General features: G+C 46.7%; 1 protein-coding gene across 2 annotated transcripts in view; it reads right to left on the bottom strand.

The window, feature by feature from the left end:
• LOC147117156 (mitochondrial glutathione transporter SLC25A40-like) overlaps window positions 1–27,527 on the bottom strand; it is a 114,626-nt gene that overhangs the window by 38,814 nt on the left and 48,285 nt on the right. For both annotated transcript variants that reach the window (XM_085987905.1, XM_085987903.1), the window contains exons 5-6: window positions 23,721–23,788; window positions 1,469–1,593 (exon numbers count right to left, since the gene is read on the bottom strand). In XM_085987905.1, the coding sequence (XP_085844031.1) occupies window positions 1,469–1,593; window positions 23,721–23,788 (193 nt within the window). The remainder of the gene's footprint in view (window positions 1–1,468; window positions 1,594–23,720; window positions 23,789–27,527) is intronic.

Raw genomic sequence — 27,527 nt, 5'->3', positions numbered from 1 at the left:
GCATCACAGCTAACTCTAATTCAATCTTCATGTGAGGGGGAGGGGACAGGTCATTGGCTAGAATCCCTAGCTCATTTTCCCTTTGCAAGGTTGTTGAGGTAAAGTGTAGTTTCGCCACTTGAGTTCAGGCAGAGATAAGCTAACTTAAAGACCAGGTACTGAACCTGCAACCTGCTGATTCATTTGAAATAGTGCTGCACTATGTTATGCATTTATCTACTAGCCACTGGAAGAGATAGCCTCATAGCTTTAATAAATCTTTCAAAAGTCAGATACAGATCTTGCATTCTATTTCTCAGGTTGCAAGTTTGGAGGTCATACTTATCCTGCGTCAGCTGAGCTGGAAGCATTCGTTACAATCCCTCTCCATGTTGACGTCCACAAGGGCAGTTTGCACCAGACAGGGCGCGAAAGGCATAATGGGTAGGTGGCGTTCATAACACATAGGGAGTGAAATCGGATCTTACTGCACCCGTTTGCTGAATGGAAAACTATGGCACAGAGGTCCAATTTAGGAGGTTAACCTCCTGCGCCAGAACAGGAACATGTATGACACCATATTGTCCAGCTCCAGAAGCATTCCTGGCGTCAGCATTAAACAGGCACCAGGACCGGCGTCAGCATTAAACAGGCACCAGGACCGGCGTCAGCATTAAACAGGCACCAGGACCGGCGTCAGCATTAAACAGGCACCAGGACCCTGAAATATGCTATTAAGAGGCCTAATGCCTGTTTTAGGACTCCTTTCACAAATTGGTCACAATAGACAGAGCTTGTACCATGCAAACTCAGAATAGTTTTCCCAGTTCTGCAGTGGTCTTAAAAGGCACTGCTGGAGGCCGCCAAAGACCAGGCAAGTTTCAACTTTTAAACTTCTTAAAACTTACCTTAATGTGGAGCCAAGAGGAGTAGGAGTGCCCCTTCTGATTGCCTTCACCCAGGACCTATCCGATGGCCACTGCCGGCTTCACAACGAACTGAAATTCATCTGCGCTTCACTGTAAACTGCCTGTCGACACACAGTAGGCACCCGCAGCTGGCTGGACTTAATGAGGCCGGATACCCAATACTGATCGGGCCTCAAGCCTAGCTGTTTTGGTGCAGGGATTGTTCCATGTGTCTAGTTCACACTGGCCTAGCGTTGTGAATGGATTTCTACCCCATGACATTTCTGACAAGAAACAATACATAAATGATGTGCACTCTGCACAAGGGACTGTCTGGCACATGGATTTGTCAATTATCAGTTGAACCACTAAGTCAGGCATAATACTAGGAGTGGAAATACATAACTTTGCTTTGTCCAGTAGAAGTAATCCTACTGCCAGCTGATCTACAGAGCTACATCGATGCTGGAAGCAATGCTAGAGTCAGACCTATGCCAGTCACTGCCCTGTTATCTTAGGTAGAAAACTGATAGAGGTTAACAACAAAAGTTCAGTAACATTCACATTCAATCCAAACTTACCTCGAGCTAAGGCGCCGGCTAGCAATGGAATATAGATGCCATCGTATCCGAGCTGGTACTTCAAAAAGGCCCGTAATTGATCATAACAAGTGAAATAAATAACTGTTGCAGGCACCGCCATTATTCTGCAAGATAATTATATATTTAAAGGAAAGAATTAATCAGACTGATTTGAAGTGTGATCATTAATTACTGCTACTGATTTTTCTTTGTTGTGGTAACGTTAAATTTTAGCCTTTGTTAAATAGAGAAGTATGATTCTTAAATTGTAATATCTTAAAATAGCTATACGTGTACAACAATTCCAAGTTTGTGACCACTCAACTTTTGAACTGAGACTGACCTTTACAGCACTGGCAGATTCTAATATGAAGTAACCACCTACTTAATGAGAGAAGTTAATATGAGGCAATGGGTAGAAAGGGTGAAAAGTCAGCACACAGTGCATCATAGGCAGAAAGGTTCTCTCTCAACCAAAGCACTAGAGACACACATTTGGACTCTGGCCTCATGAGAACTTAACTGGTGACCTTGAATGGAAAGGCAGGTGGAATGTGCCTACTTTAGCCAAGGTAAGGGTATTAGAAACAAAGGTGTTTGAAGGAGGAGTTATTTTCAGCCATGTCAATCATCCTATCATGGATCTGTAGCTGCAAGGACAGAATGTCTGTGTAAAACATTATTTTTTCATTAAAGTTTAGGATCAAACCAGTGAATGATACATAATCAAAGACAAACTTCAATTAAATGTAACAGAAAATTATGCAACAGGAAATGAATATGGATAAGCTGACAGAAATAGGGACTGTTCCTGTGATAGTGGGAATATTATTGCTACCTGCTGTTGATAAACTGCTGGTGTATTTAAAGTGAAATCAATCAATAGACTTGTTGGAAAATTATATAAGCAAGGATACTAGTTAGAGGGAATGAGGGAGTCTGAATTGCACCAGATATTTATTGCCATTCCAGGATAAGTGGCGGCTGCCTATGCAGCTGCGATGTGATGTGATGGCGAGTTCATTGTCAGAAAGTGGCTTCACCCTGGATAAAGAATTCCTTAACGGCACGATACAGGTTGACTGATGGAACTTAAGAGAATTAATGAGGAAGATATTGCTTTACACACCATTTGTATGGTTTGCTGGTTAACATTTTGCCTTACACCAACAAAAACAAAAGCAAGAAAGAATAAATTTGGGGACAAGATATTGGTGCCTGTTAGGGCTCAAAATTAATGGTTACCGTCTAGACAGATGCCTCATGGATGGTTGTACATTTTGGCTGTAAAATTTTTTTGTGTACTTAAATGGTTAATTCAGTAAGTAAAAAGAGAGCATATTACTTAGAACTTGGGTACATTGATTACAAATGATATAAAAAGAGGGATACGAGAGTGTCCTGGTGGCAAAAGCCTCCCCAAAGCCTTTCCACCATCTACAAGACACAAGTCAGGAGTATGACTCTCCACTTGCCTGGATGAGTGCAGCTCCAACAACACTCAAGAAGCTCCACACCATCCAGGACAAAGCAGCCTGCTTGATTGGCACCCCATTCACCACCTTAAACATTCACTTCCTCCACCACCAGCACACCGTGGCTGCAGTGTGTACCATCTACAAGATGCACTGCAGCAACTCGCTAAGGCTTCTTTGGCTGCACCTCCCAAACCCGCGACCTCTATCACCTAGAAGGACAAGGGCAGCAGGCGCATGGGAACACCATCACCTGCAATTTCCCCATCAAATTATACACCATCCCCGACTTGGAAATATATCGCCATTCCTTCATCGTCGTTGGGTCAAAATCCTGGAGCTCCCTCCCTAACAGCACCATGGGAGTACCTTCACCACATGGACTGCAATGGTTCAAGAAGGTGGCTCACCACCACCTTCTCAAAAGGCAATTAGGGATGGGCAATAAATGCTGGCCTTGCCAGCGACGCCCACATCCCAGGAACGAATAAATGTGTACAACACCTTGGGTGAGGTTGTTGTCTCATGTGTTCCTCATTGTCCAGATGGTACAGGAAACTTTCTGGTATGCGGCATGGACGGGACCGACGTGGTGCCGGTTCATCAACAATTCCGGATAACCGAACGCTATAGTAAAAGATACAGAGCTCAGAGCTCCGTATAAAGCAACAAACCCTGTTGCTTAGCTTCAAAACAATCGGCAGAAGTTGCAAGCATCTCTGTAGCTTAGCAACAGCTTCAGCTACACCCTTGCAGAGCAACAAATGGAGTAAAAAAAGTTACCTGAACCGACTCCTGAATTTTGCCAGTGGATAGAGCGTTCCGGTTATTTAGGGGCCGGTTAATCGAAAGTTTCCTGTAGCAACTATAGTCTTGATGATTTGTGTTTGGTGGGTTCGTAGGTTAGTAAGAAGTTTAAAACTACAGTTCGAACAATTAAAAATGGTGGGGTTGTTAAATCATAAGTGAGGGATCAGAAAGTGATTTCTTCCCCTTCAAAGGGAAACTGCAAGATACCCTATTCATGTATACATATATATGTAGGATTTGGTTTAATCTCATGATTAAGGTTTTTGCTTTCTTTTTACTTCGATAGCTTGTAGATTTGTAACTGCAGTTAGAATAGCTATGCTGTTTATTTTCTTCTGAGGTGCAGGATTTGTGATTTGTACCTGTTGATTTCTTATCATCCCATTGTGAAACCAGATAGCCAAGATAGTCTTGTGATAAGGAATTGGACAATGGGGTCAAGATGATTAGTTACATTCTTAATGGTAAACAGATTGGCCATCTGGAAGTTTTGTAGGAACTACCTCATTTCTGGGGGTCTTGTTCACAACAACACTGGTCATGCCATAATGAATCATCAAGGACAGTGTATGTGACTAGACGCCTATAAAGATCAAGCTTTCCGTCACAATTTTTAGAGAGAGCCAGGATCGAAAGGATTGACGAAGGTTACATCTGTACCCAGAGGGGAAACTGGACAATACTGTTTATTTCTCTGTATGTCTACTGCTTACAGACATTGTGTGTGTCAAAAACTTGGTTGAACTCAATAAATGGATTAAGCTGCAAACCATATTTGGTGTCAGATTTGAATTCTCTGATGCTTAGTTACTCCTTATATGGAGTTATTACCTTTTGATGCAATAATGTAATGTGGAGATATGCTGATGGTCACGTAGTAGAGATAACAGAAAGGTATAAGAGTGGAAATAGTAACAGAAAATTGGGATTCGAAGTGTTTAATTAACCCGAATAGCTTAGAACTAGAATGCATTTGAGCCTCCATCAGGTATAGTTGTAGGTACTATACTTTAAGTGTATGCCCAAGTACTATTGCATGTACTGTATGCTTAATAAAATTATGAACACTTAAACCTCAATGTTTCAAGAACCTTATTGACTTTGAGGAATAGATAGAACATTTAATTATAAATAAAAACCATCCTCCAACAGTGTAATTTAAAAACAAAGAATTCAAGAAACACAGTAAATATATTAAAATGGCAAAAGAAATTCCTCTAAGGCTAAAACAGGGCCCGGAATTTGTGGTCAGCGGCGAAGTAAAGGCCCCGAAGAAAGCTGCCCGCCTTTTTCGACGTTCAAGTGATTTCAGCACCTCTTTAGTAGGAATTCCTTAGTGCAATGCTGCTGTGAGGTCAACAAGCTGTCTAAGCAGCCAATCACATTGCAGAATTCTCAGATAGGGAACCAGGAAATGAGAAGCTGCTTTTATCCAGAATTTTTAAAAACGTTGAGAGTGTGAAATAAAGATTGGGGCTCTCACAATGGGGATAAGGTAGAACCGGAATTATCTTGAACAAATGTCATAAACACAGCCAGTGAATGACTGACTGCAACTTCAGGATTTCCACGTTTAAATGCGCATGCACTACATCCTGAAGTTGTGGTCAGTTTCAAAGGCGTAATAACTGCGAACGCGGTTAGTTTGCCATCATTACACAAATTCCGGCCCATTACTTTTCAGGATTGGAAATGTATTAATTACATATGCCATGCACATGCCACACCACACTTTAATGAATTAGAGTTACCTTTAAAAATCCCCTTTATTAAATACCACTTTTTACTCTAAACATCAAATTATTAGTCATTAATACTGCAGGTGTAAAATTAATTTTTACAATTCACTGCAAATTTATAGGTAAAAAAGATTTTAAAATCTAAAATTGTTAAGAATTGTCAGTGATTTATACTGGTTGTAAAGGATTCAAAAAAGAAACTCAAAAGAGAACCAGGCTTACAAAAATCTCACTGTAGAAAGTGTTTTCAAAGAGCAGGAAGTTGTTGAAGTCATTAGAATATGATAAAAAGAAAAGCAATAAATCCTTGTCCGTTTAAAACCGGAATTTGAATTGCTGAAGGTTGTTTTGATTGATTTTTAGAATGCACAGTAAATAACGCAATTTGTCAGTCAGGCAGATGGCCAAAAGATGAAAAAGGACTTAAGTGAGAGCCATCGGAGTTGGAGGTTGTTACCAAGAGACCAAGCTATCTGGAAGGCAATGGAACATACCCAAGTAATAGAGAGGGTGGAGGCTGCACAATGGTTGGGAGGAAGCAAGGGGTGGTGAGGCCTGGGATTGGTGTGTGGAGTGAGGGTAGGGTAAAGAAAATGACAAGTGGGGTGGAAGAGGCTGGGGTACAAGTTCTGGCCACTACTACATGAGAAGGTGATGCTGATGTTTAGGGGCATGGGGGAAGGTGGTGGACTAGGATGTGGGAGAACTATTGGGAAGGTGGTGGAAACAGGAACGTTTTGAGAATACTGGGAGTGTCTGGGTTTGGCAGCAGTTTGAGGCAGACACCACCAGCTGAGGAGCTCCGGGATGAGCTAGCTGTACTTGAGCTACCTGGGGTCAGAAAAAGTGTCCGAAGCCATTCTAGACGCAGAGTAAATACAGCTGGAACGGCTACTGTGAGAGTAATCAGAATAACTGTAGGAACAAATAATGGTTGCAGTACAAATACGGACAACTATTATCTTTCTATAGGAGGATCAGAGTGGGTGACAGAACAAGCAAGTGGGGTCTCTGAACAATGTGCCAGGAAAGTAGCAAAAGTTTGAAGGCAAAACTTATTGGATGGATCGCCAATAGAACTTAATTAATTTAAAAGTTTTAAATGGGTTTGTTAATAAATTGCGTTTTACAAAAAACCTAAATATAGTTGGCTGGTTGAGCAAACAATATGGTGGTTGAAAAAAATCTTTAAAAAAAAAGTGGGGAAATGGATTGGTTGGTTTCTGATTTGTGGAGAGGGGAAAATAAACTGTGACTGGATTAGTTGGTTCTGTGGTTTGTGACCAATAGCAGATCAGCAGAGGGAGCGTGTGGGGTAGATTTTAGCTACCTGTTTATATTTAAGCAACAGCATAGACAGGGAGGTGCGTCACCTAGTAGACTTTCTGGAGATTTAGGCTCAGAAATTTGGGAGAGTCTATTTTTGGGCACGCGGGGCAAACAGGGTACAATCCCTGCGCCAGAAAGGAGGTCCAAGGGGACCCCAATATTGGGCCTCGGACGTTATTAACATCAAGAAGTGTGGCGGGAGGAGCATGCCGGTGAAGACTGAAATTAGATCAGGCCGCTAGCGCCGCAGCAGCGCTCAGGTAGGTTAAAGCCAAGGGGTAGAAATATAGGGCGGGGGGGAGGGGGTGCCATGAGGAAATTGTGAATTTCTAGGCCTTAAGAGTTGTTGAGGGTGGAAGAGTTATTAGAATGAAAAAGGAAAGTTTCTTTGGCAATAATGGACATTTGGGAGTACTATTTGAGTTCATGGAAAATAGCCAAGAATATTAATAGATGAAGAAAATTGAAAGATAGAGCCATAAGGTGGCAGGTGTTGGTTAAGGCTTGAGACACAAAGAACCTGTTCTTGAAGAACTACAAGAAAAAGAAAAACTTGCATTTATATAGCACCTTTCACGACCTACAGCCAATGAAGTACTTCTGAAGTGTAGTCACTGTTGTGATGCAAGAAATGTAATTTTCCCAAAAGGCATGGAGATCAGGATGTAGCAATTCTGTCATAACACGGTGATGTATAGAGGTGGTATGCATTGACAGTGGGAGACCCGAAAGAAGTCGATGAGTGCCGAGTAGAATAATGATCAAGTCTGGATAGAGTTGGATGATGAGTGGAGGAGGTCATTGATATGTAGAAGGGAGAGAGTGGGAAAGGCGGCAGATTCATGGGGAACTCTGGAGTTAAATGGGAAAAAGAATCAGAGGATGATTCATCAATTACAGCCCAGATGGACTTACTTGTGAGGAAACTAGTTAGCCATTATCATAGCTTTCATGGGAAACAATACAATGGTTTGTTTAGAACTCTAATCGAAGTTTCAGACTCTATCAAAGGTTTGAGAGATGTCCAAGGCAATGATAAATAATTCAACAAATGTTTAAGAGTGAAATTTATGAAGTACATAACATAGGCAATAAGATTGCCAGTGAAACAATATCAGAAACTGCACTGATCATGAATTAAGTCAGAACTTTCAAGGTGTTATCAGCAGCTTCCAAACCTTTAGAAAAGACAATAATGCGCAATCTAAGAGGCAAGAGGGTTCAACTTTCTTAGATAGGATGAACGCAAGAAAATTTTAAAAGAGAATGAAAAGGTAGGCAGAGAACAAGAGAGATTAAAAGAGACAACATAGGTGAAGTGTAAATTTGGCGACATCAAGGATGATGGCATGAATATGAAAGGGAAATCGTGTTCGACAAACCTACTGCAGTTTCTTTTGAGGATGTAACTAGTAGAATAGATAAGGGAGAACCAGTGGATGTGGTGTATTTGGATTTTCAGAAAGCCTTTGATAAAGTCCCACATAAGGAGGTTAGTGTGCAAAATTAAAGCACATGGGATTGGAGGTAATATACTGGCATGGATTGACAATTGGTTAACAGACAGGAAACAGAGTAGGAATAAATTGGTCTTTTTTGGGGTGGCAGGCGGTGACTAGTGGGGTACCGCAGGGATCAGTGCTTGGGCCCCAACTATTCACAATATATATCAATGATTTGGATGAGGGAACCAAATGTAATATTTCCAAGTTTGCTGACGACACGAAACTAGGTGGGATTGTGAGTTGTGAGGAGGATGCAAAGAGGCTTCAAGGCGATTTAGACAAGTTGAGTGAGTGGGCAAATACATGGCAGATGCAGTATAACGTGGATAAATGTGAAGTTATCCACTTCGGTAGGAATAACAGAAAGGTAGGGTATTATTTAAATGGTGATAGATTGGGAAATGCTGATGTACAAAGAGACCTAGGTGTCCTTGTACACCAGTCACTGAAAAAGCAAACATGCAGGTGCAGCAAGCAGTTAGGAAGGCAAATGGTAATTTGGCCTTCATTGCAAGAGGATTTGAGTACAGGAGCAAAGATGTCTTACTACAGTTGTACAGGGCCTTGGTGAGACCACACCTGGAGTACTGTGTGCAGTTTTGGTCTCCTTACCCAAGAAAGGATATACTTGCCATAGAGGGAGTGCAGCGAAGGTTCACCAGACTGATTCCTGGGATGGCAGGACTGTCGTACGAGGAGAGATTGGGTCGACTAGGCCTGTATTCACAAGAGTTTAGAAGAATGAGAGCGGATCTCATTGAAATGTATACAATTCTGACAGGGCTAGACAGGCTGGATGCATGGAGGATGTTTCCCCTGGCTGGGGGGGTCTAGGACAAGGGGTCACAGTCTCAGGATACGGGGTAGGACATTTAGGACTGAGATGAGGAGAAATTTCTACCACAGAAGGCTGTGGAGGCCAAGTCACTGAATATATTTAAGGAGATAGATAGATTTCTCGACACAAAAGGCATCAAGGGGTATGGGGAGAGAGCAGGAATGGGGTATTGAGATAGAGGATCAGCCATGATCATATTGAATGGCGGAGCAGGTTCGAAGGGTCAAATGGCCTACTCCTGCTCCTATTTTTCTATGTTTCTATATCAATTAGGACCAGAGGTCTTACTGGAGTCCAGAGAATGAAGTATCTAATAGACATGGCAGGGATAACAATGGCTGAATAGAAAGAAGCAACAGAAATAGGTTCTTTATTAAGATCACTGAGATTAGAATTGGAAGAGAAACACCATTCAAAAATATCACTTTTGTCTTTAGGATTATTACTGGCAATTGTACCATCAGGTTAGATGAGGTTGGAGAGGTGGAGCGGACCTAGCCGGGAACCGGAGCAGAGAGGAAAAAATCCAGGAGTCCAAAAAACAAGGAGTGACGTCACAGGAAAGCAGGAAGTGATTGGTTGGTCAGTATTTCTCTCTTTATCTTGGGCATTGGTTTAAATTAAGAGCCGGCATTAAAAACTAAACGTTCAGAAAGAGGGAGCCGATTGGTGAGTATCTGGTAAGTGGTCTTACTTGGCTTTCTTAAAGTTTTTAAAGTTTATTCCAGTTAGGTTAGTAAATAGTCTGTTAATTAGAGGTAAAGCAGGGCAGCTCACACCCGTGGAATGCACATCCTGTGCCACGTGGGAAGTCCTGGACACCTCCCGTGGTCTGGACGACCACATGTGCGGGAAGTGTCGCCAGCTACAGCAGCTCGAGCACCGGGTTACGGAGCTTGAGCGGCAGCTACAGTCACTGCTGTGCATCCATGAGGCTGAGAGCTACATTTCGGGAGGTGGTCACCCCGCAGCTTAAGAATGTGCAGGCAGACAGGGAACGGGTGACCGTCAGACAGAAGAGGAGGACCAGGCAGGTAGTGCAGGAGTCCCGAGCCCATCTTGCTCACCAACCAGTATTCGGTGCCGAGTACTGGTGAGGACGATGGTTCCTCTGGGGAGTGCAGCCAGGGCCAAGTCCACAGCACCATGGAAGGCTCAGCTGCACAGGCAGGGGGGAAAGAGGAGAGGAAGATCAATAGTGACAGGGGATTCAATAGTTAGGGGAACAGACAGGCGTTTCTGCGGCCACAGACGTGACTCCAGGATGGTATGTTGCCTCCCTGGTTCCAGGGTCAAGGATGTCACTGAACGGCTGCAGGGCATTCTGAGGGGGGAGGGTGAACAGCCAGAGGTCGTGGTCCATATCGGTACCAACGACATAGGTAGGAAGAAGGAGGAGGTCCTGCAGGCAGAGTTTAGGGAGCTAGGAAAGAGGTTAAAAAGCAGGACCTCAAAAGGTAGTAATCTCCGGATTACTACACGTGCTAGTGAGTACAGGAAGAAGAATATAGAGCAGATGAATGAGTGGCTGGAGAGATGGTGTAGGAGGGAGGGCTTTAGATTCCTGAGGAATTGGAACCGTTTCTGGGGAGGTGGGACCTCTACAAGCCAGACGGGTTGCACCTCAACGGGAATGGGACCAATATCCTCGCGGGAGGGTTTGCTAGTGCTGTTGGGGAGGATTTAAGCTAGCTTGGCAGGGGGATGGGAACCTAAATATAAAGTCAATAGGGAGGGAAGAAAAACTGGAATTGGAAAACAAAAACGTAGAAAGTAAATTGGAAAGACAAAGGAATCAAGGGCTAGGTAGTAGTCAACAAGGAGGTTTGCCTGTACTAAATGGTATATACTTCAATGCAAGGAGTATAGCGAACAAGGCAGATGAGCTGAGGGCACAGGTAGATACTTGGGTCTATGATATTAAAGCTATTAGAGACGTGGCTGAAAGAGGGGCAGGTATGGCAGCTCAACATTCCTGGTTACAGGATTTTCAGACGGGATAGAGAGGGAGGTAAAAAAAGGGAGGGTGGGGGGTGGGGCGGAGTCGCGGTATTGATTAAATAAATTATTACAGCTGTGAGGAGGAATATGATATGATGGAGGGATCAAACGAGGCCATATGGGTCGAATTGAAAAACAAAAAAAGGGGCGATCACACTGCTGGGAGTGTACTACAGACCCCCAAACAGTGAGAGGGAGATAGAAGAACAAATACTGTATGTAGACAAATTTCTGAGAAGTGCAAAAACTATAGGGCAGTAATAGTAGGGGATTTCAACTACCCCAATATTAACTGGGATAAAATTAGTGTGAAGGGTATAGAGAGTGCGGAATTCCTAAAATGCATCCAGGAGAACTTTTTTTAGCCAGTATGTAGCAAGCCCAACAAGGGAGGGGGTGGTTCTGGACTTCGTTTTAGGGAATGAAGCTGGGCAAGTAGAAGGCACATCAGTGGAGGAGCATTTTGGTGCTAGTGACCATAATTCTGTTAGATTTAAAGTAGTTATGGAAAAGGACAAGGATAGACCAGGAATAAAAATTCTAAATTGGGGAAAAGCAAATTTTGCTAAGCTCAGAGGGGATTTAGCCATAGTGGACTGGAAACAGCTACTTGAAGGTAAATTAGTGTCAGAGCAGTGGGAGACATTCGAGGAGGAGATCTGGAGGGTTCAGACCAAATATGTGCCCTTAAAGAAAAAAGGTGGGACCCCAAATCTGGAGCCCCCTGGATGTCTAGGGACATATAGGGTAGGATAAAGAAAAAAAGGGAGGCGTACGACAGATACCGAGGGCTAAATACTGCAGAATTCTTAGAGGAGTACAGAAAGTGCAGGGGTGCAATTAAAAAGGATATTAGGAAAGCAAAGAGAGAGCACATGAAAAATTCTTGGCAAGTAAAATCAAGGAAAACCCAAAGATGTTTTATGAATATATTAAGAGTAAGAGGATAACTAAAGAAAGAGTAGGGCCTATTAGAGATCATGAGGGTAATCTGTGTGTGGAGGCGGGAGATGTCGGTAGGGTTCTTAATGAATACTTTGCGTCTGTTTTCACAAAGGAGGGGCGAAGTAGACATTGCTATCGGGGGGAGGAGTGTGAAATATTAGATGAAATAAACTTAGTAAGAGAGGAAGTATTAAGGGGTTTAGCAGCTTTAATAGTGGATAAATCCCCAGACCCGGATGAAATGTATCCCAGGCTGTTAGGAGGTAACAAGGAGGGCAGTGCGTTTGATGTAGTGTATATGGATTTTAGCAAGGCTTTTGATAAGGTTCCACATGGCAGACTGGTCACAAAGTTAAAAGCCCATGGGATCCAGGGCAAAGTGTCAAGTTGGATTCAAAACTGGCTCGGAGACAGGAAGCAGAGGGTAATGGTTGATGGGTGTTTTTGTGACTGGAAGGCTGTTTCCAGTGGGGTTCTGCAGGGCTCAGTACTAGGTCCCTTGCTTTTTGTGGTATATATCAACGATCTAGACTTGAATATAGGGGGTATGATTAAGAAGTTTGCAGATGATACTAAAATCAGCTGTGTGGTTGATACTGAAGAAGGAAGCTGTAGACTGCAGGAAGATATTGTGGCGTACCGATCACAGAACGGACACAATCCGCTTTCCGGTCCGTAGACTATAAATCAGGCGTCATGCCTTTAAGAAGGATCACACCTTTAAGAAACTTGATCTGCAACATAGTTAAGCCCTGAGCGGGGGAGGAGCAGTCGAAGCTGTGCACTGATGAGAGTTGTACTTTGTGTAGTCTCGGACTCCATTTTGTGTTCAGCATGCAGCCTCAACAATTAAACCTTTTCTGTTGAACCTCTCAGAGTTCAGTATTTTTTGCTAGGAGTACGTAGACTCCTACATTGGTGACCCCGACGCTCAGGACGACTCCTAACCGTAACCATGGCTGACACAAACGCAGTTTCTGTGAAGCTGCCGGAGTTCTGGGAGAACCTGGCCACCGCCTGATTCCTTCAAGCCGAATCGCAATTTCGACTCCGCGGCATCACCGCCGACGCAACGATGTACGACTACCTCCTCGCCTCCCTGGGCAGCTCCACAATCACGAAAGTCTGGGCAACACTACAAAACCCTCCGGAGGAAGGCATGTACGCACATCTCAAGGCCGCGCTCATTAAAAAATTCACAGCCTCCCAATTCGTGCGCAACTGCCACCTCCTCGACCTCCCGGGCCTCGGTGACTCCACGCCATCAGACTTGCTCTCACATGCTTGCTCTGACTGACGAGAAACTGCCCGGCTCCCTCTTCCGCACGCTCTTTATCCACCAACTACCTCCGAGCATCCGCCCGGCGATTGTGGCGTCCAGCCTCACGGACCTTGAGGCCCTGGCCGACGAAGCCGATAAGCTCCTGTCCGCCAGCTCCAACCACGCCGTCACCCCCGACCTGGCCTCCGCAGCGTCGGCGCGCGCTCCACCCTCTATCGCGCGGCCACACAGCTCGGCCACGAGGCCCCCACGTCCCCCAAGCCCTCTGACCCAGGGCTACTGCTACTTCCATACCCGGTTCGGAAACGGGCACGCCGCTGCAGCCATCCCTGCACGTTTCCAACCGCCCCCACACCGGCCTACACGATGGCTGTGGGGCAAGCAGGCGCGCTGCTGTACGTTACGGACAGCGCCCCCGGACACAGTTTCCTATGCAACACGGGCGCGCAGCGCAGCATCATCCCCGCGTCCGCCCTCGAGATCCAGCGAGGCGGCCGCGGCCCTGCGCTGGCTGCCGCCAACGGCACCGACATCCGGACGTACGGCACCCGCACGGTCACCATCGACCTCGCAGGCCGCATCTACCACTGGGAGTTTATCACCGCCAAGGTGCTGTCCCCGCTCCTCGGTGCGGATTTCCTGTGCGCCCACGGCCTGTTGGTCGACATGCCTCGGCGCCACCTCGTGGACATGAACACCATGTCACCTGTCCCAGGCGCCATGGACCCCCCCAACCCGCCAAAATGGCGTGGCAGTGCCGCGCCCGCTCAACGGACGACTACCCAGCACTCCTGGCCGAGTTTCCAGCCCTCACCAACCCGACCTTCTCCGCGAAGGTTGCTAAGCACGGGGTAGAACACTTCATCCCCACCACATGCCCACCGGTGTATGCCCACACCCGCAGGCTGGACCCGGCCAAGCTGGAGATCGCGCGGGCCGAGTTCGCCACAATGGAACAACTCGGCATCATCCGCCGCTCCAACAGCCCCTGGGCCTCCCCACTCCACATCGTCACCAAACCCGACAGGGGATGGCGCCCCTGCGGGGACTACCGGCGCCTAAACAACGCCACCACGCCGGATCGGTACCCCATACCGCACATTCAAGACTTCTCGGCTAGACTGGCCGGCCGCTCAGTCTTCTCCAAAGTCGACCTGGTGCGCGGTTACCATCAGGTGCCAGTCCACTCCACGGACGTTCCCACGACGGCCATAATCACCCCTTTTGGGCTATTCGAGTTCCTCCAAATGCCCTTCGTCCTCAAAAACGCGGCCCAGGCCTTCCAGCGGCTCATGGACTCGGTCCTCCGGGACCTGAAGTTCCTCTTTGTCTACCTGGATGACATCCTGGTAGCTAGTTCCTCCAAGCAGGAGCACATCGAGCACCTCCGCACCCTGTTCCAGCGGCTCAGTGAGCACGAGCTCATCATCAGCCCAGCAAAGTGCCAATTCGGCCTCAGCAGGATCGAATTCCTCAGCCACCACATAACGCAGGACGGAGCCATTCCCCTGCCCGCCAAGGTGCAAGCCGTCCAGCAGTTCCCCCGGCCTACCACCACCAAAGGCCTCCAGGAGTTCTTGGGGATGATCAACTTTTACAACCGCTTCATTCCCGGAGCGGCCTCCCTCATGCGGCCCCTATACGAAGCCCTCCGTGGTAAGAAAGACAGAATGGCGATCGAGTGGTCAGCGGACATGTTGACCGCTTTCGACTCGACCAAAAAGGCACTCGCCGACACCACCATGCTCGCTCACCCACAGCCCAACGCCAGGGTGGCCCTCACCACGGACGCCTCCGACCACGCGGTCGGCGCAGTGTACGAACAGTGGGTCGATGGGGCCTGGCAACCGCTGGCCTTTTTCAGCCGCCAACTGCGCCCCCCGGAGGCCAAATACAGCGCCTTTGACCGCGAGCTCCTCGCACTGTACCGGGCAGTCCGCCATTTTAGATTTCTTCTGGAGGGCCGCCCCTTCACCGCGTTTGTCGACCACAAACCCGACATTCGCGATGGTGAAATCTGCGGACCCGTGGTCAGCCAGGCAACAACGCCAGCTCGCTGCGGTGTCCGAATTCACCACGGACATCCGGCACGTCTCTGGTCGAGGCAACGTGGTGGCCGACTGCCTATCCCGCCCCGCCGTCCACCTGGCAGTGGACTATGCTCAACTGGCAGCGGAGCAACGCACCGACCCCAATCTGCTCTCCGCGCCCACAACCCTCCCAGGGCTGCGACTGACCGACGTTGCCTGCGGCCCGTCCGCCGTCAGTCAAATGCGACACCTCCTTGGCGCAACCCCGCCCCGTAGTCCCGGCGAAAACGGGTGTTCGACATCGTCCACGGCCTCTCACACCCCGGCACCTGCGCGTCCATTAGACTGGTGGCCAACCAATTTGTCTGGCGCGGCCTGCGCAAAGATGTGCGCGTCTGGGCCAGATCCTGCATAGCTTGCCAGCGTGCCAAAATCCACCAACACGTCAAAGCCCCACTCGAGGAGTTCACCGTGCCAGAAAGAAGGTTCGACCACGTCCACATCAACCTCATCGGCCCCCTGCCGCCATCACAAGGTCACACGCACCTGCTGACAATCGTGGACCGTACCACCCGCTGGCCCGAGGCCATTCCACTGACGTCCACCACCACCGCCGACATCGCGAGGGCGTTCATCGGTACCTGGGTCGCTCGGTTCGGCGTCCCCTCCGACATGACGTCGGATAGAGGCCCGTTCACCTCTGATCTGTGGGCCGCCATCGCCCGAAACCTCGGGGTGGCCGTTCACCGCACCACGGCTTACCACCCCCAAGCCAACGGACTGTGCGAGCGATTCCACAGGTCCATGAAGGCGTCCCTCCGCACCAGCCTCGAGGACGAGGCTTGGATCGACCGCCTCCCGTGGGTGCTACTCGGCCTATGCTCCGCGGTCAAGGAAGACCTGCAAGCCTCGGCGGCGGAACTCGTGTACGGCCAGCCGCTGCGCGTACCCGGAGAGTTCCTGCCCACCGCCACGACCCCCTGGTCGGCTGACCAGCAACGCCACGCTTTCGCCAACCGAGCACAACAGTTCGCTCCGGTACCCACCGGCCGGCACGGCGAACCAGCAACCCGCGTACCACCTAGCCTGCACATGGCCAAATTTGTTTTCGTGCGCCATGACGCCCACCGAGGACCTCTACGGCCCCCATACGACAGACCCTACAAGGTACTCCAGACGGGGAACAAGTTCTTCCTCCTCGAAGTGGGCGGCAGAACTGACAAGGTGTCGGTCGACCGGCTCAAGCTGGCACACCTAGAGCCCAACGAACCCGTTCAAGTGGGCCAACCCCCACCGCGGGGCAAACCGCCTAAGAGCCCGACGCGTCCGACCGCCCCGCTCCCGACACCAACCGCCAAGAGCCGTTCCGGCCGTGCCATCAAACCGCCACGCCGGTTCGTACACTCCCTACTAGCGGATTCTGGGGGGAGCTGTGTGGCTCCGAGTTCAGTATTTTTTGCTAGGAGTACGTAGACTCCTACAATATCAATAAATTGGTCAGGTGGGCAGAACAGTGGCAAATGGAATTCAATCCAGAGAAGTGTGAGGTAATGCATTTGTGGAGGGCTAACAAGGAAAGGGAACACATTAAATGGTCGGACACAGTAGTGTAGAGGAACAAAGGGACCTTGGAGTGCATGTCCACAGATCCCTAAAAGGTAGCAGGCCAGATAGATAAGGTGGTTAAGAAGGCATACGGAATGCTTGCCTTTATTAGCCATGGCATAGAATACAAGAGCAGGGGGGTTATGCTTCAACTGTATAAAATACTAGTTAGGCCTCAGCCAGAGTACTGCGTGCAGTTCTGGTCACCACATTACAGGAAAGATGTGATTGCACTAGAGAGGGTACAGAGGAGATTTACAAGGATGTTGCCGGGAGTAGTGAATCTTAGCTATGAGGAAAGACTGGATAGGCTGGGTCTGTTTTCCTTGGAACAGGAGAGGCTGAGGGGAGACCTTATTGAGGTGTATAAAATTGAGGGGAATAAAGTGGATAGAAAGAATCCATTTCCCTTAGCAGAGGGGTCAAAAACCAGGGGCCATAGATTTAAAATAATTGGTGGAAGGTTTAGAGGGGATTTGAGGGGAAATTTCTTCACCCAGAGGGTTGTGGGGGGTCTGGAACTCACTGCCTGAAAGGGTGGTAGAGGCAGGAAACCTAACCACATTTAAAAAGTACTTGGATGTGCACTTGGGATGCTCTAACCTGCAGGGCTACGGACCAAGAGCTGGGAAGTGGGATTAGGCTGGATAGCTCTTTGTTGGCCGGCGCGAAATGGCCTCCTTCCGTGCTGTAACTTTCTATGATTCTACGATGGAAGTTAAGAGAGACAGTTTTGGCCTGGGATCCAGTACGTCTGTTGGGGGAGAGGAAGACAGCTTTTTCTCAAAGTTACTTTTACCTGCTCTAAAAGGTAGATATGAGGGAAGACAAAATTAGCTCAAATGTTTTAGACTGATTAAGGCAGGTTTGCTCACCAGAAGATAGCAGAACATGATTAAATTGAACTAAGATCCAGTATCAGATGAGTTTTTTTGTTCAAATTGCAACAAAATTGCTAACAAACCAAGTCAACCAAAATTGCTTTCTCAAGTATTTGCATTCATAGAATCATAGCAAAGAAGGACACATTCAGCCCATCAAGTCGAAGAGCAATCCAATTAGCCCCACTCCCCCTGCTCTTTCCCCATATCTCTGCAATTTTTCTCCTTCAAACTGGATAGGCTGGGTCTGTTTTCCTTGGAACAGGAGAGGCTGAGGGGAGACCTTATTGAGGTGTATAAAATTTGAAAGCCACTACTGAATCGGTTTCCACCACCCTATCAGGCAGTGCATTACAAATCCTAACCACTCGTTGCATAACAACGTTTTTCCTCCAGTTGCCTCTGGTTCTTTTGCCAACCACCTTAAATCTGTGGTCCCTTGTTATCAACTCTTCAGCCATTGGAAACAGTTTCCCTTTATTTACTCTATCGAAACCCTTCATGATTTTCAACACCTCTATCAAATCTCCTCTTAGCCTTCTCTGCTCCAAGGAGAATAACCCCAGTTTCTCCAGTCTATCAATGTAATTGTAATCCCTTATCCTTGGAACCAATCTCTTCTGTACCCTCACTACCTTCACGTCCTTCCTCAAGTATGGTGCCCAGAATTGGACACAATACTCCATCTGGGGCTGAACTAGTGTTTTATATAGATTTAGCATAAACTTCCTGGCTTTTGTACTCTATGCCTCTATTTATAAAGCCCATGATCCCATATGGTTTATTAACTGCTTTGTTAACCTGTCCTGCCTTCAAAGAATTGTGCACAAACACCCCAGGGCTCTCTGTTCTTAGCACAACATAAGTAGGAGGAGCAGGAGCAGGCCGTATGGCCCATCGAGCCTGCTCCGCCATTCAATAAGATCATGGCTGATCTTCAACCTCAACTCCACTTTCTTGCCCGATCTCCATATCCCCGGAGTCCAAAAATCTATCTATCTCAGCCTTCAATATGCTCAATGACTCAGCATCCACAACCCTTTGGGGCAGAGAATTCCAAAGATTCACAACCCTCTGAGTGAAGAAATTCCTCATCATCTCAGTCTTAAATGGGCGACCCCTTATCCTGAGACTATGTCTCATAGCTCTAGATTCTCCAGCCAGGGGAAACAACCTCTCAGCATCTACACTGTCAATCCGCCTTAGAATCTTATATGCTTCAATGAGATCACCTCTCATTCTTCTAAACTCCAGAGTATAGGTTGAATCTACTCAATCTCTCCTCATAGGACAATCCCCTCATCCCAGGGATCAATCTAGTAAACCTTCATTGCACCCACTTTAAAATCCAGTTATCTTGTATTGTCTCTCATTCGTCCTACCAAATGCATTACCTCACTTTTCTGCAGTGAATTTTATCTGCCATGTGTCCACCCAGTCCACCAATCTGTCTATGTCTTCTTGAAGTCTATTACTATCTTCCTCACTGTTTACTACAATTTCAATTTTCATCTCATCTGCAAATTTCAAAATTGTGCCAAGTACCCCCAAGTCCAAATCATTAATGCACATCAAAAACAGCAGTGGTCCTAGTAATGAACCTTGGGGAATACCAGTGTATACCTCCCTCCAGTCCGAAAAACAGCAATTCACCACAACTGTTTTCTATCCCATAGCCAATTTTGTACCCATGCTGCTACTGCCCCTTTTATTCCATGGGCTTCACTTTTGCTATGTCTATCATGTGATACTTTATCAAATGCCTTTTGAAAATCTATATAAACAACATAAACTGCACTGCCCTCACCCACCCTCTGTCACCTCATCAAAAAACTGAATCAGGTTAGTCAAACACGATTTGCTCTTAACAAATCCATGCTGGCTCTTCTTTATTAGACCACTAGCTGAAGTGCCCGGCGGTGCCGAGGCTTTTTCGAGGGCATGTTGTTGTTGGAAGAGAGAGAGAGAGAGAGAGAGAGAGAGAGAGAGCGAGAGCGCGCGACTGGGGGGGGGGGGGGGGGGAAAAGAGAGAGCGCGCGACTGGGGGGGGGGGGGGGGGGGAAAGAGAGAGAGCGCGACTGGGGGGGGGGGGAGAGAGAGCGCGCGACTGGGGGGTTGGAAAGAGAGAGAGAGAGCGCGACTGGGGGGGGGGGGGAAAAGAGAGCGCGCGACGGGGGGGGGGGGGGGGAAGAGAGAGCGCGCGACTGGGGGGGGGGGGGGAGGAGGAAGAGAGAGCGCGCGACGGGTGGGGGGGGGGGGGAAGAGAGAGCGCGCGACTGGGGGGGGGGGGACAGAGAGCGCGCGACTGGGGGGGGGGACAGAGAGAGCGCGCGACTCGGGGGGGGGGGGGAGAGAGAGCACGCGACTGGGGGGGGGGGGGGGGGAGAGAGAGCGCGCGACGGGGGGGGGGGGGGGGAGAGAGGGCGCGCGACTGGGGGGGGGGAAAGAGAGCGCGCGACTGGGGGGGGGGGGGGACAGAGAGAGCGCGCGACTCGGGGGGGGGGGGGGGAAGAGAGAGCACGCGACTGGGGGGGGGGGGAAGAGAGAGAGCGCGCGACTGGCGGGGGGGGGGAGGAAAGAGAAGAGAGAGCGCGCGACTGGGGGGGGGGGGAGAAAGAGAGCGCGCGACTGGGGGGGGGGGGGAGGAGAGAGAGCGCGCGACTGGGGGGGGGGGAGGAGAGAGAGCGCGCGACGGGGGGGGGAAAAGAGAGGGCGCGCGACTGGGGGGGGGGGGGGGGGAGAAAGAGAGCGCGCGACTGGGGGGGGGGAAAAGAGAGCGCGCGACTGGGGGGGGGGGGGAGAGAGCGCGCGCGACTGGGGGGGGGGGGGAGAGAGCGCGCGCGACTGGGGGGGGGGGGGGAGAGAGCGCGCGCGACTGGGGGGGGGGGGAGAGAGCGCGCTGCGACTGGGGGGGGGGGGGGAGAGAGCGCGCGCGACTGGGGGGGGGGGGGGGGAGAGAGCGCGCGCGACTGGGGGGGGGGGGGGGAGAGAGCGCGCGCGACTGGGGGGGGGGAGAGAGCGCGCGCGACTGGGGGGGGGGGGGGGGGGAGAGAGCGCGCGACTGGTGGGGGGGGGCGCCCCCCCCCCCCCCCGGCCCGGCCCACCCCCCCCAAAAAAAGGTAGGCTTCTAGGCCTACCTGGAAAAACGGGGAAAGGTAGGAAAATTAATGAGATTAGATAAGTTAATTACTTTCTAAATCATTTTTTAAAAAAACAATGTGTTTTAAAAGCAACGTTTTTTTTTTAAAGACGCAGAAAGCGGGAAAAAGAAAGGAAAAGTTTGGAATCAAGATGGCGGCGACTCACCTCGGTTCAGAAGGATAAGGCCCGGCCACACACGCACCGATTGGCCCGGCGGCACACGCCAGCAACCCGGCGTACGATTGGTCGAGCTCACTCGGTCGCTAATGAGCGGATAATGAGATGCTAATGAGCGGAATGTTAAGGTTTTTGGGATACCGCGGGCGCGATTTCAGCCCGGCCGAAACGTAAATACGCTTAAAACCGTCTCGGAAGCGTACGCTTTCTTTGGAGGTAACACGCGCGTAGGTACGCCCTGTAACTTTCGGGCGCATAGCCCGACAGACGCACAGGCGATAGATCGATAGATACTTGTGCATGTGGCTGTTAATTTTCACCTTGATTAGTGTTTCTAAAAGCTTCCCCACCACTGACATTAAACTGACTGGCCTGTAATTGCCAGGTTTACCCAGATTTATCATGGCTTTATTTTTGAAAATATAGCCATTTAAAATGGGGAGGGGCAAGACAGGTTATAGCATTTTGGATGGCGAGACCTCCATTAGAATACAGTACTGCGATCTCCCAGCTGGCCTGTTCTTTCCCTTTTTGGAGCTGGTGGACCCGCTATACTTTATTAGGAACATAGGAACAGGAGGCGTCCATTTAGCCCCTTAAGCCTGTTCTGCCATTCAATGAGATCATGGTTGATTTGTGACCTAACTCCATATACCCGCCTGTATCCAATATCCCTTAATACCTTTGGTTAACAAAAATCTATCACTCAGATTTAAAAGTAACAATTGACCTTTGCGGAAGAGTTCGAAACTTCTACCATCCTTCGCACGTAGAAATGTTTCCTAACTTGACTTCTGAAAAACCTGGCTCTAATTTTTAGACTATACCCCCTAGTCGTAGAATCCCAACCAGCGGAAATAGTTTCTCTCTATCTACCCTATCAGTTCCCCTTAATATCCTGAAAACTTCGCACAAATCACCCCATAACCATCTTAATTCCAGGGAATACCAACCCTAGTTTGTGTAATCACTCCTCGTAACTTAACCCTTGAAGTCCGGGTATCATTCTGGCAAATCTACAGTGCACTCCCTCCAAGGCCAATATATCCTTCCTAAGGTGTGGTGCCCAGAGCTGCTCACAGTACTCCAGGTGTGGCCTAACCAGGGCTTTGTATAGCCATAGCATAACTTCTACCTCCTTGTATTCTAGTCCTCTAGATAAAGAGTCCAGCACTCCATTAGCCTTTTTGATTATTTTCTGTGCCTGTTCTTGACATTTTAATGATCTATGTACATGGGCACGACACCCCCCACCACCCCCAGTCTCTTTGGACCTCCAATGTTTCTAGCTTTTCACCATTTAGAAAAGTACTCAGTTCCAACCTTTTTAGGTCCAAAATGGATGACCTCACATTTGCCTACATTGAATCCATTTGCCACAGTTTCCCCCCCCTCCAATTCACTTAATCTATTAATATCTCTTTGTAATTTTATGCTTCCATTTACACTGCTTACAATGCCACCTATCTTTGTGTCATTGGCAAACTTGGATTATGTGGCTTTCTATCCCATCATCTGAGTCGTTAATAATTACAGTGAATATTTGAGGCCCCAACACAGATCCTTGCGGGACACCTTACAAGCGCAACTTTCCACTTTGGCAGGGATGTAAAATGGGTGCTATCAGATTGGCCATTCGTTATACACTCCGCCCGATTTTCCTTTTCATTGAAGTTGGGCGGGGTATACAACAAGCCGCTGCTCCAACATCACCAGTTTTATATCCCCACCGAAGTTGAAAATTCCAATGTATATTTTGTTTTCAAGACTGTTTCAATTTCATACTTGATCCAAGTTTTTCCATGCTTCCATCTACTTCTTGCTGTATCTATGGCTCTTCGTTCTTGACCCCTCAACTACCAGAAACAGCCTGCTTCTATCTACCCTGTTCCATCCTTTCATAATTTTAAACACTCCTATTACAGTATATTGCCCTACAATCTGCAGTGTTCCAATGAAGACCTAATTTATGAAATCTTTCTTCACTTTTGCATTTCCTCGTAGTAGGCAACATTCTAATCAATCTGCATTGTACCCACTCTGAAGCCTCAATATCCTTACTATGGTGTGGAGCCCAATACTGCACACAGTACTCTAACTGGAGGTCATATTAAGGTTGCATATGGGCTCATCATTACGTCTTGGCTTTTATATTCTACATCCCTCGAGATAAAACCTAGAATTGTATAAGATTTTAATAGCCATGTCAACCTAAGGTGCTACGTTTAATGTTCTGTGAACCTGTACCTGCTATGTTTCTATCTTTTTCGGTTTTTGTTTTAGTCATTTTAAATGTTTGTCTTTTAAAACAGACATCTACCAACAGTTTCCAAAATATGTTGCAATTTAGTTCCTCACAAATTGCAACTTTTTACGACACAACTGAAGCACACGTAAAGACATGTTTAAGTATTCTAGTGCTTTTTAAATGCAGCTTTGCAGATCAAGATTGAAAGTTTCTAATCTTATGACAGCATTAATTTAATAATCTTACAATGTTGGAGGAAGTCCACTCCAGAGTGACTTTACACCCTCATTACGAGCAATTTGAATAAATGCATCCTGGAACACAGAAATGGAAAAATCCTTATGTTATGCCAAACAATGACTTAAAAGAAGCACATTCAAAGACAGATTTGTCACAACATTTAGTAAGGTATGTTAACTGATTGTCCCTTCCAAAAACTAAAATGATCTTTGATACGTTGCAGAATAATTTCAACAGATGTGTTCACAACTCAAATAGCGCCTGGCTTACATAATTTAAAAGTAAAACAAATACCTGGTATACAGATGAATTATAAAAATAATCTTGAAAAGGTACAGTTCCATCTGACATCTGTATTGTTTCCCAAATGTGTAATAAATCCAAAGCATTACAAGATAAATGGTAATTCAAGACATCGCAAAGCACTTTACAACCAATGGCTTACTTTTTGAAGTGCAGTAATTGTTTTGTCGTCCAGCATGGCAGCCAATTTGCACACAGCAAAGTTTTACATAGGATATACAACACAGAAACAGGCCATTCGGCCAACCAGTCTATGCCGGCATTTATGCTCCACTCGAGCCTCCTCCCGTCTTTCCTTATCTAAATCTATCAGCATAACCTTTACTCCCTTCTCCTTCATATGCTTATCTAGCCTCCCTTTAAATGCATCTATACGATTCGCTTCAACCATTCCCTGTGGTCGCGAGTGCCACATTCTCACCACTCTGAGTAAAGAAGTTTCTTCTGAATTCCCGATTTGATTTCTCGGTGACTATCTTACAGTATATTGATGGCCTCTAGTTTTGCTCTTCCCCACAAGTGGAAACACTCTGTCTACTCTATCAAACCATTTCATAATTTTAAAAGACCTCAGACCTCTATTAGGTCATCCCACAGCCTTCTCTTTTAAAAAGAAAAGCGACCCAGCCTGTTCATCCTTTCCCGATAGGTATAACCTCGCATTTATGGTGTCATCTTGTAAATCTTTAAGGCACCCTCTCCAGTGCCCCTCTATCCTTTTTATAATATTGTGACCAGAATTGTACACAGTACTCCAGATGAGGTCTAACCAAGGTTCGATACAAGTTTAGCATAACTTCTCTACTTTTCAATTCTATCCCTATAGAAATAAACCTCAGTGCTTGGTTTGCCTTTATGGCCTTATTAACCTGTGTTGCTACTTTTAGTGATTTATGTATTTGGACTCAGAGATCCCTTTGCTCTTCTACCCCATTTAGATTCTTATTTTCCAAGTAATATGTGACCTCCTTATTTTTCTTACCAAAATGTAATACCTCATTTATCTGCGTTAAAATTCATTTGCCAATTATATGCCCATTCTGCAAGTTTATTTTTTCTTATTTTTTTAAAATTAATGTCCCTTCCTATAATTTGTTGCGGTCCTCCTCAGTATTGACTATCTCCCCCAATTTCGGGTCATCTGCAAATTTAGAAATTGTGTTTTTCATTCCAAAGTCTAAATCATTACTATAAATTGTGAACAACTTTAGTCCCAGCACTAATCCTTTGAGACTGCATTTTCCACCTTCTGCCACTGTGAATAGCTACCCTTTACCCCTACTCTCTGCTTTCTGTCTTGAAGCCAGCTAGCTATCCATTCTGCTACTTGTCCCCTGACTTCGCATTCTCTGACCTTATTCATTAGTCTATTATGTGGTAGCTTATTGAAGGCCTTTTGGAAATCTAGATAAATTACATCTACAGGAAACTTTGTGCTATCCGGAGGTTGAATGTCCGGCAGCTTCGATCTAACGGCAGAAATCAGCCGCCGTTTTGGTTAGTTTTTTTTTCTTCTCCTAGCATTCTTTTCACAGGCAGGCTCTGGAAAGCGTCTTTGTAGCTTAGCAACAGCTTCAGAGACGCTTCCAAGCTACTGGGCCGAGTGTTTACAAGCTGTTGCTGAGCAAGTGTTTGTGGTCAGATACGGCAGGCTCTGGAAGATGTCTCTGTATCTTAGCAACAGCTTCAGAGACGCTTCCAAGCCACGGGCCGAGTGTTGACAAGCTGTTGCTAAGCAACAGTCTTTGTTGTCAGATACGGAGATGAAAAGCTCCTATCTGATAACATTGGCGCTGGTCTATCCGGAAGTTTTGAGGCAACGGCAGCAGCTCGGTCCCGTGGGTGCCAGATAGCACAAAGTTTCCTGTACTACATTACCCTTATCTACTCTCTCCGTTACCTCTTCAAAGAATTCAATGAGGTTGTTCAAGCAAGACTTTCCCTTTTGAAATCTATGCTAATTTTCATTATTATACTTTTGGTTTCTAGATATTCTTCTATTTTTTCCTTTAGTAGGGGTTCCATTATTTTTCCTATCTCCAGCATTAAGCTGACTGGTCTATAATTCCCTAGATATATTCTATCTCCCTTCTTAAATATCAGTATTACGCTAGCTAGCTGCCAGTCTGCTGGCACTACGCCTTTTTCTAATGAATTATTAAATATGCGTAATAGCGCCTCTGCTATCGCTTCCCTAGATTCTTTTAAAATGCACGGCTGTAATCCGTCCGGACCAGGGGTTTTATCCTCTGAGTTTCATTAGTTTATTTAATATTTCTCTTTTTTTTTTTAATTTTAAAAGCGATTATATCATTTTAAATCTCATTTTCCGATGTCATGCCCACCTGATCCATCTCCCTGGTAAATACTAAAGCAAAGTAATTATTTAATATTTCTGCCACAAACAGCAAATGAATGACCAGAGAAAATGCTTTTGGTGGTGTTGGTTGCAGGGTAAAATGCTATCTCCGGAATAATAAGAGACCTTCCTGCTGTTCTTCAAATAATGCCATGGGATCTTTTACGTCCGCCTGGGCAGGCAGACATGGCCTTAGTTTAACATCTCATCGAAAGCATGGCATTGCCAACAATACAGTATTCCCTCAATACTGCACTGAACTGTCAGCCTAGATTATGTGCTCAAAATTTAAAACCACAACAATTGACTCAGACTTGACTACAACTATTGACAAGTATAAGTAATGCAGTAGCTCGGAGGCTTGAAACAGTACTGCATTTGAAATGTAACAGCAATAGCATGATGGAATGAAGTGTTACATGAAGTGTCAGTCTGATATATGTGTACATATGCAAAATGTAAATATATTAGATATAATGGTCCATAATTTGCTATGACAGGGCAACTTAGATTTGCCCTTGCACGTTTAAGTTCTTAAATTTTTTGCATGACAAGTTGCCAAAAATGCAAGGCAGTGAGAAAAACCGGGCATCTGTGTATCTCCTTAATCAATCAAATTGAAGGATTAAGAAATTAACAATGCAAGGATTGAGAAGGAAATATAAATTAGAGTGGGTGAATTCAATGCCAAATCAGGTAAAGAAAGAGGGAAAGAAAGATTGGATTAAGAGATAGAATAAAGAGACAAAAAGGAAAGTAAAAACATTTTTTAAATCTCCAACAATTAAAATCTGAAGAAATTAGATTTCACACTTGTAGTAGTTAATTTTCAGTGCCAGAGAGGTTGATTGGCAGCAATTAACACTTACCACTTTGTTAAAAGGGTACTTAGATGGAAATGGACAAGACTTAACTTCTGTGGCAAGTTTAAGTCGTATCTACCATGCGAATACAGCAACTTCTCACCAATCAATGCATTTCAAATGCTGAGCCAGCCAGCAAGATGCCATTTTCACGAAACGAACAGCAGAGTAGCACATCTCGGACAGCAACTTTTGGATTTCCATGTTTAACCGGACATCTGCCCTCGCCTCAAGTTGCTATAGCATTCGCATATAAATAACGGCGAGTGCCATTAGCCTCACCATTAT

The sequence above is a fragment of the Somniosus microcephalus genome, chromosome 5, assembly GCF_052327205.1.
Source record: "Somniosus microcephalus isolate GS21.2 chromosome 5, FLI_Smic_1.0, whole genome shotgun sequence".
Lineage (NCBI taxonomy): Eukaryota > Metazoa > Chordata > Chondrichthyes > Squaliformes > Somniosidae > Somniosus > Somniosus microcephalus.
The sequence above is the reverse complement of the archived record's forward strand: the minus strand, read 5'-3'. Positions and strand labels throughout refer to the sequence as shown.